This window comes from Protopterus annectens, chromosome 12.part0 (genome assembly GCF_019279795.1).
Source record: "Protopterus annectens isolate FY-2018-M chromosome 12.part0, PAN1.0, whole genome shotgun sequence".
In the NCBI taxonomy this organism is placed as follows: domain Eukaryota; kingdom Metazoa; phylum Chordata; order Ceratodontiformes; family Protopteridae; genus Protopterus; species Protopterus annectens.
The window spans coordinates 1,549,121,632-1,549,140,391 of NC_056746.1; the positions used below are offsets into that span (position 1 = coordinate 1,549,121,632).

At 37.4% G+C, this 18,760-nt stretch overlaps 1 protein-coding gene across 1 annotated transcript in view; it reads right to left on the reverse strand.

Annotated features, from left to right (window-relative positions):
* Window positions 1-18,760, reverse strand: part of LOC122817287 (medium-chain acyl-CoA ligase ACSF2, mitochondrial-like) — a 1,325,947-nt gene that overhangs the window by 825,595 nt on the left and 481,592 nt on the right. The window contains exon 6 of the mRNA XM_044090513.1: window positions 8,542-8,704. Within this exon, the coding sequence (XP_043946448.1) occupies window positions 8,542-8,704 (163 nt within the window). The remainder of the gene's footprint in view (window positions 1-8,541; window positions 8,705-18,760) is intronic.

Sequence of the window (18,760 nt, forward strand, 5' to 3'; positions counted from 1 at the left end):
TTAGTCTTTTTTATGGTGAGTAAAACATCTAGGAGTTCACATTTGGTTTCCCAAAGAATCTGGCATGAGGTGATAATATCCTTGACAAATGCTAATAATCCCCCACAATTGCCATTGGGTTCTAATATGTGATAGGCACTATACTCTGGAACAGATGGAGTGATGTTATAGCTTCTAAACCATGTCCCCATAACTACACACATGTGAAGTTGTTCACATTGCAGGAGATATTCAAGTCTGAGTATTTTTGTTAAGATTCCTTCCACTCTGTAGACACACTTTAATGTGTTGCAAACTACAATTTACTAGTTTAGAATTTCCAGGACATTGATTGTGCCTAAAAAAGGTATTATGAGGACAATAAGAATAATCAAAAACAGAAACCTCGGTCACTCACGGCAGGTAAATAAAATGTATATTTATTGTTAAAAGGACCAAAAGTAAGAGCTTTCATGTTTCAGCATAACCGTTTCATCAGACTTCAGTTGCTAATAGAAAGCATACCCTTTATATAGGCACAATCAAGCTAGCATGATTAAAACAATTAAAAGCAATTAAGAATAAAAGCCACAGAGACCTCCAGAGTACATAAATACACAATTATGTCTGTGTGAATCCACACATCAGAAACCTAATGTTTCAAGCATCTAGATTTTAGAAAAGGTTTTAATAAAACTTTACTATTTAGACCAGGGGGCTTATCAGCCTGTAAACGTATAATCCATTTTTGTTCTATTTCTTCAGTTTTATTACAAAAATCTCCACCTCTGTTATTTACACCTATATGCTCAATGACAAAAAAATGGAACTCATGGTCTAACCCTTCTCTCAAAACATGCTGTGCAAGTGCACTAGTTTCTTTGCTGTAACGCATGTCCCTGTGATGTTCAAGGATTCTATCCTTCAACATTTGGTTAGTTTTTCCTATATAGAATGTGATACAAACTTTGCAGAAACAAAAATAAACCCCGTTCCTAGTTCTGCAATCAACATAATATTTAAAATAAGTCTTAAACTTCAGAGGAATATTCAAAATGATTACCTGTATAAATATGCTTACTTGCAGAGCAGTTTCTACATGGATAAGTCCCTATCCTATCGGATAACATTACAGTACGTTTATTAGATTTGTAACATAGTTGTTTCTTTAAAGAGCAATTATTCTTAAAGGGAAAAAGGGGGGTATCATGAATTACATCCTTTAATTCCTCTACAGCATGCAGAACAATCCAGTTCTTTTTAATCACTTCACAGGTTCTGTTAATGTCATTCAAAAAGGGGAGAACTACTCTGAGAAGTTCACGGTCAATCTGCCTACTATTCACAGTAGTATTGAGATTAATCTCAGTCGTGTCACTAAAGTGCGGTCTACATCTAGAGCCTCTTTCATTCCAAGCAGCCTTAATACATTAATCTATTTCATGTTTTTTATATCCCCTATCTAGGAACTCTTGTTTTAGTTCTTGTTTTTTCCTTTAAGAATAATTGCTCTTTAAAGAAACAACTATGTTACAAACCTAATAAACGTACTGGAATGTTATCCGATAGGATAGGGACTTATCCATGTAGAAACTGCTCTGCATGTAAGCATATTTGTACAGGTAATCATTCTGAATATCCCTCTATGAAGTTTAAGATTGATTTTAAATACTGAAGTCCAAAAAAGAGAAGTGGATTCATCTAGAGAACGCTCGGCAGAACAAAAACAGTGTAAATATTAGAAAAGCATTGCACCACAGATAATAATATTTCATCTGAGTCTTCAAACGTACTGAATAACCAAAATGATGGATATGTAGCTTCAAAACAACAGCTTCAGTTGCAGGCTTTTACCATGCTAAATTCACAGTATATGAAACATATAGCTTTGCTATTGCAAAAGCCAAATGGTGTTGTAATTCCACAGCTTTAAAACAGGTAAATATTATGAAAACAGAAAAACGAACATAAAAATGAAGAACCCTTCTGATGTAAACAACGGACAAGCGCTTTCAGCTTTTTCAAGCCTTCTTCAGATCCAAGTATGTAAACAGGGTTCAGTGTTTAAAAGCTAGTATTATCCAATGAAACAAACTACAATGAGTGACGAATGTCAGCCAATCAAGTTGGTTCATTGGTGCACACCTCTATAACATTCCGACGAACATAAAATTAAAACTCTTTATTTAAAAATAGCATAACAGTCTTGCATTCCTTTAGACAAACTCAAACATATTTTCAGAAGGATCATGGTAAAGAATCTTTTCAGTGGGTTCCAGTTAAAAAAACGAGCTCAACATAAAAGCCGAGGTTTAAGAGAGAAAATAGAGAATAAACAGAAATGGCCATAAAGGCGCCCCTTCTTATTTCATTTCAACAGTTTCTTTGGGGCATCGGGGCCTAAACCAACATACCTTGAGGTATTTAAGCATGGAAAGCAAAACAAATCATGAGCAAACATAACTCGTGGCTCATCTATTTTTGAGGAAAAGTTTTAAGGGAACACAGCCATTAAGGCCAGGAGGGCTGTCTGCCCTCAACCGCATTATCCATTTAGCTTCCTCTCTCTCAGTCAGATTGATCAGATCTCCTTCTCTTGAAGTAAAATGCATCTTGGAAATGACCATGATTGCTAACTCTAGGTGTGAATAGTTTATTCACTTCCATACCAAACAATTACGGCATTGAAGCTGTAAGAGAATTTCTAACTGAAGAGATGGTAGAATCATGCTTGATATGTGATCTTTTGGAAATCGTGTTGGACTACAATGTGTTTACCTATGACAATAGCTACTACTGGCAGAGATGGGGGGTTGCCATGGGCACGCCCTGTGCCAATAGTTATGCAAACTTGGTTCTAGCCAAATGGGAGAGAGGTAGGTCCAAGGATGCTAATAACATTTGGAATGACCAGATCATTCTATACAATCAGTTTGTGGATGATACCTTCATTGTATGGAAGGGCAAAGAAGAAGATTTAAGATGCTTTGTTAACTTTTAGTCACAGACAACTACTTTCCTGAAATTCGATGTAAAAACATCTAGAGAGATGATTGAATTTCTGGATGAGAGACTATTTCTAGATCCAGAAAGGGGAATAGACACTTGTCTCTACAGGAAAGATATGTGGCAAAACCACATTCTCCACTTTTCCAGTATGCATCCCAGGCATATTTTCTCTAATAATGTTGAAAATCAAGTTGTAAGAATTTCAGAGTTATGTACAGAAGAGGAAACCTTTCTCCAAGAAGAGAGGCTTATTAAAAAATTCAGCCAACGAGGCTATGGAAAGAGAAATTTAGAATTGAATAAGACTAGAATTACTGACATATGCAAAGGAAAAGGTAAACCTTTTTATTCCTCCAAGGTTACAGAAGGCAAAAGTACACCATCTTCAGCTATACTTAAAAGAACATCTAATTTAAGGGTTAACCTGACTTACACTATGGACCATGACAATGTATGCCAAGTGATCAAAAAATTTTGGCCGATTCTAACTTCGGACAAAAAGTTAAAAGAGATTGTTGGAGATAACCCAAGTTTCCTATTTAAAAATAAAAAGAATCTTAAAAGAATTTTATGTTCAAATGATGGGACAGGCACCAACTATGTACATAACAGTTTATCAGGAACAAAGAAATGTGGCTTCTGCAAGGTCTGCAATGTAATCAATTGTAGCAACACATTCAGGCATCTGGTTACTAAACAGACATATGTTTTTCTTGGATTAGCTAATTGCTTAACCAGCAATATTGTTTACATAGCTACCTGTACTTCTTGTACAGCACTCTATGTTGGAAAAACTAACATGAAGCTAAAGGAAAGAATTACTAAACATCCTTCTGATACACGTAACCGAAAGGAAACCAACTCTCTTTTCCTTCACTGACGTGAGCATGAAGGGCATAGCTTTGTTTTCATGGTCATTTCCAAGATACATTTTACTTCAAGAGAAGGAGATCTGACCAATCTGACTGAGAGAGAGGAAGCTAAATGGATAATGCGGTTGAGGGTAGACAGCCCTCCTGGCATTAATGGCTGTGTTCCCTTAAAACCTTTCCTCAAAAATAGACGAGCAATGAGTTATATTTGCTCATGATTTGTTTTGCTTTCCATGCTTAAATACCTCCAGGTATGTTGGTTTTAGCCCTGATGCCCCAAAGAAACTGTTGAAATGAAATAAGAAGGAGCGCCTTTACGGCCATTTCTGTTTATTCTCTATTTTCTCTCTTAAACCTCGGCTTTTATGTAGAGCTTGTTTTTTAACTAGAACCCACTCAAAAGATTCTTTACCATGATCCCTTCTGAAAATATGTTTCAGTTTGTCTAAAGGAATGCAAGACTGTTATGCTATTTTTAAATAAAGAGTTTTAATTTTATGTTCGTCGGAATGTTATGGAGGTGTGTACCAATGGAGCAACTTGATTGGCTGACATTTGTCACTCATTGTAGTTTGTTTCATTGGATGATACTAGCTTTTAAACACTGAACCCTGTTTACCTACCTGGATCTGAAGAAGGCTTGAAAAAGTTGAAAGTGCTTGTCCTTGTTTAAATCGGAAGGGTTCTTCATTTTTATGTTCATTTTTCTGTTTTCATGGTATTTACCTGTTTTAAAGCTGTGAAATTACAACGCCATTTGGCTTTTGCGATAGCAAAGCTATATGTTTCATATACTGTAAATTTAGCATGGTAAAAACCTACAACTGAAGCTGTTGTTTTGAAGCTACTTATTCATCGTTTTGGTTATTCAGAACGTTTGAAGACTCAGACAAAATATTATTATCTGTGGTGCAACGCTCTTCTAATATTTACACTGATTATAAATATTATGCTGATTGCAGAACTAGGAACATGGTTTATTTTTGTTTCTGCAAGTTTGTTTCGCATTCTATATAGGAAAAACTAACCGAATGTCGAAGGATAGAATCCTTGAACATTACAGGGACATGCGTTACAGCAAAGAAACTAGTGCACTTGCACAGCATGTTTTGAGAGAAGGGTTAGACCATGAGTTCCATTTTTTTGTCATTGAGCATATAGGTGTAAATAACAGAGGTGGAGATTTTTGTAATAAAACTGAAGAAATAGAGCAAAAATGGATTATACGTTTACAGGCTGATAAGCCCCCTGGTCTAAATAGTAAAGTTTCATTAAAACCTTTTCTAAAATCTAGATGCTTGAAACATTAGGTTTCTGATGTGTGGATTCACACAGACGTAATTGTGTATATATGTACTTTGGAGGTCTCTGTGGCTTTTATTCTTAATTGCTTTTAATTGTTTTAATCATGCTAGCTTGATTATGCCTATATAAAGGGTATGCTTTCTGTTAGCAACTGATGTCTGATGAACCGTAAAAGCACTTACCTTTGGTCCTTTTAACAATAAATATACATTTTATTTACCTGCTGTGAGTGACCAAGGTTTCTATTTTTGATTATTCTTATTTTTTTACACTTTCCTTGTGGGAGACTGTTTTCATTTCTTGCATTATGAAGACAATAACCTTCTAGAACTGTTTTATGGCTACATGGTGCTCAACTGAGGGTAATTGGAACCTGATGAACTTCCTAGCTTCACAAAATATATGAGTCAGGAACATATTCAGGTTACAAAGTGATGGCATAGGAGATATTTGCTGTATCATTCATTTCACACTAGAATTTCTTGGATATAAGTATGTCCAGTGATAGGCAAATCTTTGCCTCTACTGAGATACATTTTTCCCACTGACTACACACAAGTCACACACAGGCATCACCTGCTTCTTGTCCATTTAGCTAAGCACTGAAGATGTTGTCAGTGCCTGTCAGAGCCTATACTCAGTGCAGAAAGCACAACAGTGGTACTGTCTCATACAACTTCAACATATTCACCTCTAGGATGGCTACTGCCTGCAATGGAAGCAATTTGCTTTGTGAGTAGTCACTATGTATTTGCATGCATTTTTTCTGATGTGAGCCATCTGTCTTTTATTTGAAAACTGTTGCAGCTTAAAAGTTTTCAGAATCATGAATAGTTAAACAGTTATTGCATTGTACTTTCATGTTTCCTCATTAGCATAATTCAACTTATGAAGTTAATTTTTGAGTCACAAAAGTACAAAGAAATCTGTACCTTGCCCCAAGAACAAATTGTTTTCTAGATTTGGATCATACATAGAAGCAAATTATTGTGAAATCTCCTGGTATAACAATGTCTTCCTTATTCTGAAGAACATTTACTTGAAATTTATCCATGGAGCATTTCTTATGTAGCTTATACCTCATATAATTAGTTACATTTTTAAGTGTAAGAATAAAATAATGTGATATTTTAAATCAATTATGGCAAGACCTTCAGAGATTTACATAAGCAATATGATCGGATAATTCTGTACTAACTTACTTTGCATTAACTTACTTTCAGGTTTTTATAATATTCATTTTCCCAGCTTCATTGATGCATTACAAAGACCAATTTCTGGTGTCTATTGGCTGTGGCCAAGAAAGCCATAACTAAGAAATGAAGAAAACCAGGCCCTCCTTTTTTTTGAAAACATATGTGGCTAACACTAGTCACTGAGGTATAAATGGGCATGAATTCAATTCACAGACTCATCAAGATTTTACTAACAATTACTGTTCATCATAGGAAGTCACTCCCAGTGCAAAAGTCACCCTGACAGTGATAGAATTGTGTGTGTGTGTGTGTGTGTGTGTGTGTGTGTGTGTGTGTGTGTGTGTGTGGTCATTTCCTTGTCCCTTGTGTTGGTGTGAGTATGATGCATATATAGGTTTGGGGGTGCATGGGGGCTTGCCTCACTGCAAAAACAATTTTTAAGAAAGTTTCATCAAGTGGAAAGTTTAACTGGTCAGTTTCATCTGGTTGGACCTTTGCCAGCTTTTAAGAATCATATGTTTATGATAAAGGTAGAAACACCATAATAGTATGTACCATAAATGACAAGGACTGGTTATACATTTTGATATAAGCAACTTGATATATATAATGCTTTCATTCTAAAGACATGAATTTTAACTCTTTTCACAGTTTGTGACTCTTTAATCCTTTTGAATTACAAGTGTTAAGCAGCCATTTTAGTTATATAGACATTACTTTTAAAAGTGTGATAATGTCATTCCTTGTATGCTTCTATATAATTTAAACTTTTACTTTAATTTTGCTTTTACATTTTCTTTCTCTATATAATATTATTTTTCTTGCTTATGTATTTTATATTAAAGTTAAGGTTATAATTATGATTTGAATTAATAGTTTATACTAGGACATCAGATCTATTTATAAAACATTGTATCTACTGAGATTTTAGTTATTAAACTTTTAAGATTTCATTAAAAATGTTCTGAAAAAAAATAGAAATGTTCTGTTGCTACATTTTATATAGAATGTTACTTACAAAGGTGAATTGAAATTTATCCATGGAGCATTTCTTATGTAGCTTATACCTCATATAATTAGTTACATTTTTAAGTGTACGATTAAAAATAATGTGATATTTTAAATCAATTATGGTAAGGCCTTCAGAGATTTACATAAGCAATATGATTGGATATTTTTGTATTAACTTACTTTTTATTAACTTACTTTCAGGTTTTTATAATATTCATTTTCCCAGCTTCATTGATGTGTTACAAAGACCAATTTCTGGTGTCTATTGGCTGTGACCAAGAAAGCCATAGCTAAGAAATGAAGAAAACCAGGCCCTCCTTTTTTTGAAAACATATGTGGCTAACACTAGTCACTGAGGTATAAATGGGCAAGAATTCAATTCACAGACTCATCAAGAATTTACTAACAATTACTGTTTATCATAGGAAGTCACTCCCAGTGCAAAAGTCACCCTGACAGTGATAGAATTGTGTGTGTATGTGTGTATGTGTGGTCATTTCCTTTTCCCATGTGTTGGTGTGAGTATGATGTATATATAGGTTTGGGGGTTGGGGGTGCATGGGGGCTTGCCTCACTGCAAAAATATTTTTTAAGAAAGTTTCATCAAGTGGAAAGTTTAACTGGTCAGTTTCATCTGGCTGGACCTTTGCCAGCTTTTAAGAATCATATGTTTATGATAAAGGTAGAAACACCATAATAGTATGTACCATAAATGACAGGACTGGTTATACATTTTGATATAAGCAACTTGATAAATATAATGCTTTCATTCTAAAGACATGAATTTTAACTCTTTTCACAGTTTGTGACTCTTTAATCCTTTTGAATTACAAGTGTTAAGCAGCCATTTTAGTTATATAGACATTACTTTTAAAATTGTGATAATGTCATTCCTTGTATGCTTCTATATAATTTAAACTTTTACTTTAATTTTGCTTTTACATTTTCTTTCTCTATATAATATTATTTTTCTAGCTTATGTATTTTATATTAAAGTTAAGGTTATCATTATGATTTGAATGAATAGTTTATACTAGGACATCAGATCTATTTATAAAACATTGTATCTACTGAGATTTTGGTTATTAAACATTTAAGATTTCATTAAAACTGTTCTGAAAAAAAATAGAAATGTTCTGTTGCTACATTTTATACAGAATGTTACTTACAGAGGTGAACTGAACACAGATTGGGTCATCAAAGGACAGTGCTTTCTGTAGCTCCTGAAGCTGCTGCACAAAACTCGTGCTTCCAGCCTGCATCACCTCATCCAAATGAAATGCACCTGGTGGTTTACTGTCCAGCACAATTACTGCCTTCAGTCCTGGCAGCCTGTGGTAGAAAAATAGCAACCATTAGACAGTCCCGTGCTTTCATATCTTTTCAAGGAATGCAGACTCTTGCATGTGGCCACTTAGAAATACAGACATTTACCCTGACATAGATTCATACATACTTACAAAGCTATTGATCTGTGAGGCTCTTAAGAAGCCTAGCCTTGCATTTCCATGTTGACTATTAGACCTTATATTTTACAATACAAATATTCAATGATGTATATGTTGGGGTAATTATGTTTCCCCTATCCATGAGAGACTCTGGTCATAAACCAGGAGTGAACTTGCAGTTACCCATTCATTCATCCAAATTACATTTGAATAGAGTACGAAAAGTACTCTATTTTATGTGGAGTGAAAGACAGTTCCACAGGATGCATGCCTATCCCTCCAGCATGTTCTATCAATTTTACAAAAAAAAAAAAAAAGATTTAGGTACCTTGCATTGGTGATTATGACTCCAATGACTTGTAAATATGTAACAGTTCTATCAGAATAGGGTCTGGTGAGGCTCTACACATGAGGCAGAGATTTCCTCTCAACAGTTTGTACGATACTGAGAAGAGACACATCTTTGAGATGGTCTATATAGTTGTTATAATTTAAGCCCTTGTTTTTTTTTTCTGTGAGAAAGCGTTGCATTCCTTCCAGCTGTGGCAAGTGTTTAGACAGGTATGTATTGATAGGGGAATTATTCTCAATGATCAAGCCTAATGATTTGCAAGTACAGTTGAACATTTATATCTCTGGTTCTGGATACTATGCCTTTAGATAGAAGTGGTGCAATGAAAAATAACTTTCTAAGAATAGTGGATACATGGTGATCAAAGTACATTTCATTGCTGACATAAATATCTAGATCTCTAGCTACAGGGTAAGTTTTCATGGCATTTTGTCAATATGATAGTTACAATGTTAATAATTATTGCTGATGAATACTATTATACATTACTTGCCATTAAGTTTCAGTCCATGTTTTGGCATCAACTAAATGTTTGGGACAGGCCCACCTGTAGGATCCTAGTCTTCTCTGAGTAGTTTATGATGGCACTGAGTTTGAAGTAATTTGCAACAGTAGTTTTGACCTCTGAGAATTAAATGCCAAAGATGAGTGCCCCAAGGACTGGACCCTCGGGCACTCTGCTAGTGACATATCTTTTGAAGGAGGTAGAGGCACCCATGCTCACTTACTGGGTTCTACTAGTGAGCCAGTTTGCTACCCTATGAGTTAAATAGGTTTTAGCTGGGAGAGTTTTTCTATGATGCCTGAGTATGGGATTGTGTTGAATACCTTTGCAAGGTCCAGATGTGCAGTGTGCCTTGATTTGCCCTAATCTACTCACTCAGTGACTTTTTTGAAGAATGCAGGATTTGTGCATGATGAATCCAAAGTCGCTGGGTTGAAAATCTGTAGGTTACCTATATCCCTACTTATTAGTCCCATAATGATCCTTTCCTTAGCCTTACAAATGAGACTTTAGATCCAACTTATGGGTCTACAGTTAATCTGGTCCATTGAGGCTTCACCTTTCTAAAAGAAAATGACTGCCACTGTCTTCTGTTCATCTGGCACAAAGCCTGTCTTGAGGATAAAATTGAAAAGCCTCTCTAGGGGGGGTTGACGCATCACATTTCAGGCTAAACAATAGGCAGCCTAGCATGTTATCCAGCCCCAGACATACAATGTTCTTGGACTTAGATAGTGTCTTGAGAACTTGTTTTAGGAGATTTGAGTTGGCTTTAGGTGGATATATTTGATCTGAAACTATTGGAGGGGAGATGGGTTGAAGTTAGAGCTGAATTTGTCAGTAAGTAGATTGGCTATGTCCTCTGTATCTGAGTATGTGATGTAATTTACTATTAGCTCTGTGCAGGGTTGGACATTGTTTCTGAGATTTCTGGTATATATAATGACGATTTTGTGGTTACCTTTCACCTGGATGACTAGTTATCTGGCTTTGGTTGATTTTGATCAAGATCCAGAGTACTTTGTTTAGTTTAGTAGAAGTGTTTTTGGTTTGGGTGGAATGTAGATGCAGGTGTTTCTCCTGACAGTACTGAAGGGGAGAGAGGGGGGTGATTTCCTCTGCAAATAGATTTGCTATGTCCATTGTGCTAAGGTGATCAGGATTCTGAGTTCCTTGTTTAGTTCAGCAAGAGCATTTTTGACTTCTGGTCAGATTTATTTTTGCATGCAATAAGTTTTTCATTCTGTTATAGAGCCTGTTTATATTAGGGTTCCACCATAGGTTTTATTTTCAAATTTGCGTTTACATGTATTTCAGAAGGGGGCAGATGCAGCTATGCAACTATTTATATGTGAATTTGACATCAAAGGATTCTGCATAAGCTGTGGGGTCATTGAGGTGGAGGTGGTTTTGGATTTAGCCAGTCATCACTCAGTTTTTAGTAGATTAGCCCTTGCATAGTCTCTGAATACTGAGGTATTGGATGATGGTTCTAACTTCAGTCTTAAGGTAAAGATGACTGACTTGTGGTCCAGTTTGAACAGGGGGAGATTGCAACTGAGTGTGGGGCAGTGCTACCGCATATTGGTAAGGACTAAGGCTGGGATTCTATTACCCCTGTTTGGGGTATGTGCTAACTGATTCTGAGAGTTTTTATTGATTATCATCTTCTTTCGGCTGTTCCTGTTAGGGGTCGCCACAGCGGATCACCTGTTTCCATTTCTTCCTGTCCTCTGCATCTTGCTCTATCACACCACCACCTGTATGTCTTCTCTCACCACATCCATAAACCTTATCTTAGGCCTTCCTCTTTTCCTGTTACCTGGTAGCTTCATCCTTAGCATCATTTTTCCCAATATACTCAACATCCCTCAGAAATCTCTGGTCTTGCACATTTGAGAATATATATGTCTCCCAGTTTATGGAGGGATATTTTAATACTCCAAGGAGAATGGTTTTGTGCTTAACACTTAGGGACTTCATACTGGATAGGTAGGAGGTATGAGATGAGGGTGACTTAGAAAGATCCTGTAGCTAGCTTTGGTGTGATAAGGAGCATTGTTTATAGCAAGTTGGATGTGTTGGAGTTCCAGGTTATTAGTGCATTTGTCTTATGCAGTGGGTCAGTACAAGTGATAGACACTGGAGTGCATTCATTGGTCTTGAACCAGGTCCCTGTGATTATGCATATATCAACATGTTCCACAGTAACTAGTGCTTATAGTAGATCTGTAGCCACCTCATCTAGCACCCTTAAGTTGAGGGGCAAAAACAAAAACAAAATTCCATCTCGGATCTGGCACTTCTCCCGTCCCACCATGTGCCATGTCCCCCTGTGTGTCATTCCTTCAGATTGACATAAGGAGCAAAAAAAGAGCCATTCTCCAACCTTGCACTTGTCACTTCTCTCCAAAGGAGGAGTGGTACTTATTCCACTATATCAAGCCCCCACTTCAATGTGAGGGGAAAAAAACAGCAAATGTATCTGACAATCATGACCCCTATCACCTTGTGCCCAGGGTGCTGTCATGTCACTCACTTCATCCCGCCCTAGCTACCATTCTGGTTATAGGATGTGAAGTCTTCCGTTAAACTCCTAGCATTAAGCAGCCACATCTTAATGATGTCCGGGTTCCATTTAGTTACATTTGAAACTTTATTTTTTTATTAAACATCTTATAAGGTAATATAACATTTTCAGAGTTTCTCTTGACTGTTGCTGTGTTTGTCTATTTGATTTATCCTTTTTAACTAGGTAGGGCCATTTAGATGATTCAGTACAAGTACATTGCAGTTTAAAATCATGCAAAAAGTTATTTTTTTCCTTAAGAGACCATAGTGCAGTGACCACTTCTGAATTATTACCTGGAACAGGCAGGGGTGGGGCGGGTAGTGAATGACAGCACTCAGCAGAGCAACACTTGGCAGTCCATGGGGTACAAAAGGCAGAGGCATTTGGAAGGCTAAAATATGAGTAACAGACAGACAGCACTACATTTTTTGTATATCAATGTTTGTAAATGCAGGAGTAGGCATCTTGGGAACATACCTCTCAACTGTCCCTGTTTTGGAGGAATGTCCCTATTTTCAGGCCTGATTTACCCCTTCACACAATTTTCTGAATCCATTTTATCACACATAACTTTTGAAGCTGTCTAGTACACAGCAAACTGCACTACATGACCAACATACTAATGGCAACAATAATTTAAAGAAAGAAAGTATACATCTTACATTCCCCTTTTACTGGAACAAAATAAATTACTTTGTGTGATAGAATTTCTCAGTACAGTTCAGTTAAGTCTATAAGCTTTACACCATCTCTTTGATAATGTGCAGATATTTTTTTCATTATTTTGTCTCTCTATTTTTTAAAGATTTGTTTCTGAGTAGTATCTCACATTCCCATGAGAAGTAGGAAGTGTTATGCGATATTTGGTATTCAAATGTTATGCTGATCAGATGTCCTGATTATTATCTGAATGTTCCTACTTTTCAAGGGCATTTGCTCCTATTCTCAGTGTCTGCAGGTTGACAGGTATGTCTGTGGATGGTATATTTATTTAAAGGGTATATGGAAGTGAAATGAATATTGCATACATACACTTCTAAATAATGAAGAAACTTCTCTGTGCGGAGGATCTAAGATTCACCAGATTCAGGCACCTAATAAAAACCATGCTGTGAATATCCAAGCACAAGCTGGTTCAAGTCGAATCTTCATTTTTTAAATATCCAAACGGAGTAGTACGTGGTGCAATATTCCATCACGAATTGTTGGAAATTTTTGACCGCATTGGTCTGGAATTAATGGAAATAATGATGTGTGACAATGCAAGATAGATTAACAAGTTCGAGGAAGATATTCAGAAGCTGGATAACCATATTAAATCAGACTTACTTTACAATTTTTACTTACAGGACTTTCAGCAGGTTTTGTAAAAAGGTTGATAATTATGAGACAGCTATATACAAATGTTAACAAAAGAAGATTTCAAGAGATGCTAATGATTATAAGAACAAAGCATGTTTATCCTAAGCCACCTGGCAACAAGGATGGCAATTATTTCACCACGTACAGTGGTGAAGGTGAAGGGAATAATGATAGAAACAATCAAAATACGGAAGATGGGTCGGAAGATACAGGCCTGAGAAGATCGAAAAGGTTACAGGAGAAAAGGAGGTATAATGACAATGAAGCATCCAGGCAGTACGATGACCACAGAGGACAGGATTTTCACAAGCTGAACTATCGCAGGAGACAATTTTTGATAAAATGGACTTAATTAATTATACTGTCCATGAAGCACAGACATTTTTTGAATTCAGGAGTTATAGATTTACATTTTTTTTCTTTAACCATAACTCCTACTTATGGAGCACTTTTTTAGAAAGGGTTTAAATTTGTGCTAACCAGTCAACCTAAAGCAGTAGACTTACTGATTGAGCTGAAGCTCTTTACAAGGAAACTTGTGAAACTTCTCCGTGTGGTACCTCATCATTTATGTAAGAGTAGTACATTCAACCCACCATTGGCAATGGCACCACCTATGCAACTTTTTGAACATCTTTGTAAAAGGAGTATTAGGAAGTGGTGTGACACTAAGAGATGGGTTTTTATAATTTAACTCCCGAGGAAAGAATTTCTGCATGACATCAAAGATCTCTGTATAATGAAATCTGACATGGGAGGGGGGGTTGTTTTGATGGACAAACATCTATATTCATCTAAAACATTAGAATATCTTAACAATGGGCAATGGGGATTTCTTTTACAATGCTTCTCACAATGAAATCAACATTGCTTATCCCAACATTGATTGAAATATCAAAGGTTTGGTTATGACACATGGTTTGGATAGTAAAAAAAAAATAGTTATGTACTCAGCATAATGTTCCATCGGTATTGTCCATTTTAATTTTTTCCTCACATATAAGTTTGGATCCGATCCCTCAGATCTGACTTGGTCATTGCAATAGCTTGTGGCAACCAAAAAAGTATTGAGCACTCTTCCTACCCATAATCCCTCTCCCCCAATTACCTCAGATCATGTTTGTTGATAAGAATGTAAAATAATAGAATAGGAAAGCACCTGGAACAGGGTGAAACCATTTCTGGCTTTAAGGAAAGACAACTATCAACTTACGGTCAACTCACTCAACTAAGAACCAAGAAAGGAGAAAGAGGAATGGAGGGTAGGTTGTTGAGGAAAAAATGAAAATGGACAACAAAGGTGAAATGTTACGTTGAGTACATAACTATTTTATCTGATGTTGTCAATTTTCATTTTATCCTCACATATGGGCAGATTCCCTAGCTACCATTTTTTCCTAGGTGGCCTATGGAAGGATATTCTTCAGAACCATTGAACCAAAGGAGGCCTTACCACTAGATATCAAGTCTAACTTGTTATGAGTAATGAAGGTATGAGGGGTAGCCCAGGTTGCAGCTGCACAAATGTCATCCATGGACGTTCTGGAATGAAATACTAAAGAGATGGCCATGGCTCTAGTGGAATGAGGTTGAACAGATTTTAGCAGCGCTAAACCTTGACTCTTGTAAATTAAAAATATGCCATTTGTAATCCATTTGGGGAGTGTCACCTTGGTCACTGGAAGACCCAACCTAGTTTCTGAGAAAGAGATAAATAATTGACTTTCCTTTTTTATGTCCTTTGTTCTATGAAGTAAAAAATGTAATTGTCTATGAATGAAACAAATACTCATCCTTACTGGTGAAGTTTGGGAAGAAAACTAGTAGATTAATGGATTGGTTGATAGTATTCTCTGAAACTTTCTGAGGTAAGAATGATGGATTAGTAAGTAAAGTGACCATATCTTTGTGGAAAAGGAAATATAGTGGTTGGGATGATAAGGCCTGAATCTCAGAAATTCTTCTTGCATGTATGATGGGTACCAAGATAATGGTTTTCCAAGAAAGAAATTTGAAGTTCAAATGGGGAGTGTATAATTATCTGTAATAACAAATTTAGGTCCCAAGGCGGTGAAATATCTTTGTAAGGGGGGCTTGAGCAATAGAGTTACCCTCAGGAAAGCTTTACATAGCTTATGTGAAGTGAGGGAGGAACCATCAAATCCAATATGAAAATTAGAAATAGCAGCTTGCTGTACTTTTATAGTAGGATAAGCTGCCCTGTCATTAAATAGCTGTGCTAAAAAGTCTGGAATAGTGTGGAGAGGAGCTGGAAAAAGGGTCTACATAATTCTGTTGAGACCAAAGTACCAGTCTTTTCCATTTACTGTTATACAACTTTCATGTTGATGGTTTATGGGAAGATAAGAGAATATGATGCACTGGTGAAGAGCTCATAGGTTGTCTGCCTACCAGTGGAATTGGAGATACCAAGCTGTTAGCTTGAGACTGAATATTCAGATGAGGCATTCCTTTTGGATGCAACAGAAGGTCTGTAATTGGATCCAGATCCATTGCTCCTTCTGTAGGTGAGACCAAAGACAGAGAAACTAGATTTGTCAAGGCCAATAGGGGGCAATGAGGATTACTTCTCTCTTCAACCTGTTCACTTTCTGAAAAAATGTGGGGATTAGAGGAGCTGGAGGAAAGGCATATAATAGACCAGGAGCCCAATCATGAGTGAGAGAATCCCTCAGTAACTCCCCTCTTGGGGGGATCAGGGTAAAGCAGCTGCTGCATTTGTTGCTCGGGGAATGCAAAAAGGTCACAGCAATGCTGGCCCCACTTGTGGAATATGTTTTCTTCCAGTTTCTAATTGAGGGACCACTCGTGAGGCATCACTATGTATTTGTCAACTTGTCTGCTATCACGTTCAACTTTTTCAGAATGTGCATTGCTACCAGAAAGTGATTGGGTGAGATAGCTTATGGCCACACTCTGAGCATCTGTTGACATAAGGGATATGATCTGGTTCCCCTTGCTTGTTGATGTACCAGACTACTGACATGTTGTCCAATTGAATCACAGTTGTCACCAGAGGAAACACATTCTGAAATGCTTACAATGCTACTATAACTGCTCTCATTTCTAGGATATTTATTTGTGACTTGGCCTCTTGCGTGGACCATTCTTCACAGATAATCCTCCCCACCCTATCTGAAAAGGGTTCATGGTCACTGTGGCCTTGGGAAGAGGAGGAAGCAAGGGGCAACCTTGATCAAGCTGATCTGACTGAATCCACCATGAAAGATCTTTCTTGCAAGTATTCGTGATTCATATCGTGGTTGAGATGTGTTGATGAAAGATAGACCATTGAACTGCAAGCATCCATTATAAGACTGTCATGTGAAATCTCACTAGTGGAACTAGTATTATAGCTGCTGCCATAGAACCTAAAGCTTGAAGTACTGTTTGAGCAGAAACCCTTCAACTGTGCACCAACTTTCTGACCTGATCTCTTATGGTTACCACTTGATGATGGAAGATGTGCTACCATCTTGATTGTATTTTCACTTGCTCCTATGAAGCCCAATTCTTGATAAGGGTCCAGTTTGCGACTTTTCATAATTTACTGTAATACCTAGCAAGGAACACATTCAAAGAACCATGTCTTTTGCTTCTAGAAATAGATGCCTGGTGAAGAGGTTATAAGCCAGTCATCTAAGTATGAAAACACCCAGAATCCTTGTTGTTTCAAGTGAGTTGCTACTACTGCCATACATTTGGTGAACACTCTGGGGGCTGTAGTGATGCCAAATGGCAGTACCCTGAACTGATAATGACTGGCTCCCAGACAGAAGCGTAAATGACTTCTAGATTACCTGTCTATCTTTATGTGGTAGTAAGCATCCTGAAGGTCTTTAGAGCACATCCAAATTTTGTTTTCAAGAATGGAAGAATGGACTGAACCATGACCATCTGAAACTTGCTCCACTGAACTGATTTGTTCCATTTGCTGAGATCCAAAATACTTCTCCAGTCCCCTGTATTTCTTGGCACCAAAAAGAACCTTGAGTAAATACCAATTCCTGTCTGGTCTGGTGGGACCTATTGGAAAACTCTTTTGTCTAGTAGCCTTTGTAGCTCTATGACTGCTGCTTCCTCCCTTTGATTATAGGTTCATAGATAGGTACTAGGCTATCATCCCAAGGGCCTAAGTAAGCCTAGCCAACAAGGTTCCCTGGCTTATGCCACCCAAGAAAGTTATTTTCCTGTGCCCCTGATGAGCAGAGCCACAGAAGTGATCCCCCAGGGTGTATTTCCTATTTCCCATCCATGATTGGGTAGAACATCAGGGAGTTTTTTGTACTGGGGAGGTGGGCAGGAAAAGGGAGTATAGTATCCTCTGGATATTATCCTCTGCACCCATCAGTCATTTGTTATTTTTATCAAGGCTCTCAGGTGCAGAGATAGTTGACCCCAGACTATCTCCAGAGAAAAGCAAGTGGGCCTCCATTCAGAAGCACTGGAAGGGTTTCCCAAAGAAAGTAACCCTGGACCCTTGATGATGCTGAGCTCCTCTGCCATGAGGGGGGTGTCCATCTTCCATCATTGTTCCCCCCTGCCTCTAGAAGAACTTTCTCCATGTGGTTGAGGAAAGAACCCTTGTGATTTTTTGAACCACATCTTTCCACTGCTCCTCTGATTTTTTGAATATGGTCTCTGGGAATGGAAAAATAAATGCCCATGGCAGAGAGGGTCTTCCCATCTTTCTCACAGCTGGACATCATATTTCTGATGTTTGGGCCAAATAGGGAAGTGCCATCAAATGGAGAGTTTATGAATGAAAATCTAAAGGGCTTAGAGAAATCACAAGCCCTTCCAGGCTTGTCTCCTCATAGAGATACCTGAACTAGCAGCTCTACTTGCCTCTTTGGCTACATGCAAAATGAGTCTCATGGAGGCGTTTGCAATATAATGCAGAATGACAGCTGGAAGGTAACTGAATCCTGTACCTCTTCATACACAGATTCTGAGAGGGTATCTGATAGCTCCTTCACAGTGGCGGCTGGTGACTTCAAATCACAGGGGGGGGCTGCAGGAGACAGCTGAATGGGTGGGGTCAAGGGGAGGGGGTGTGGTCAACCAGAAAGGGGAGGAGCTATGCACAAAACCACAAAAAACTAACTTTAATTAAATACGCTGCCCT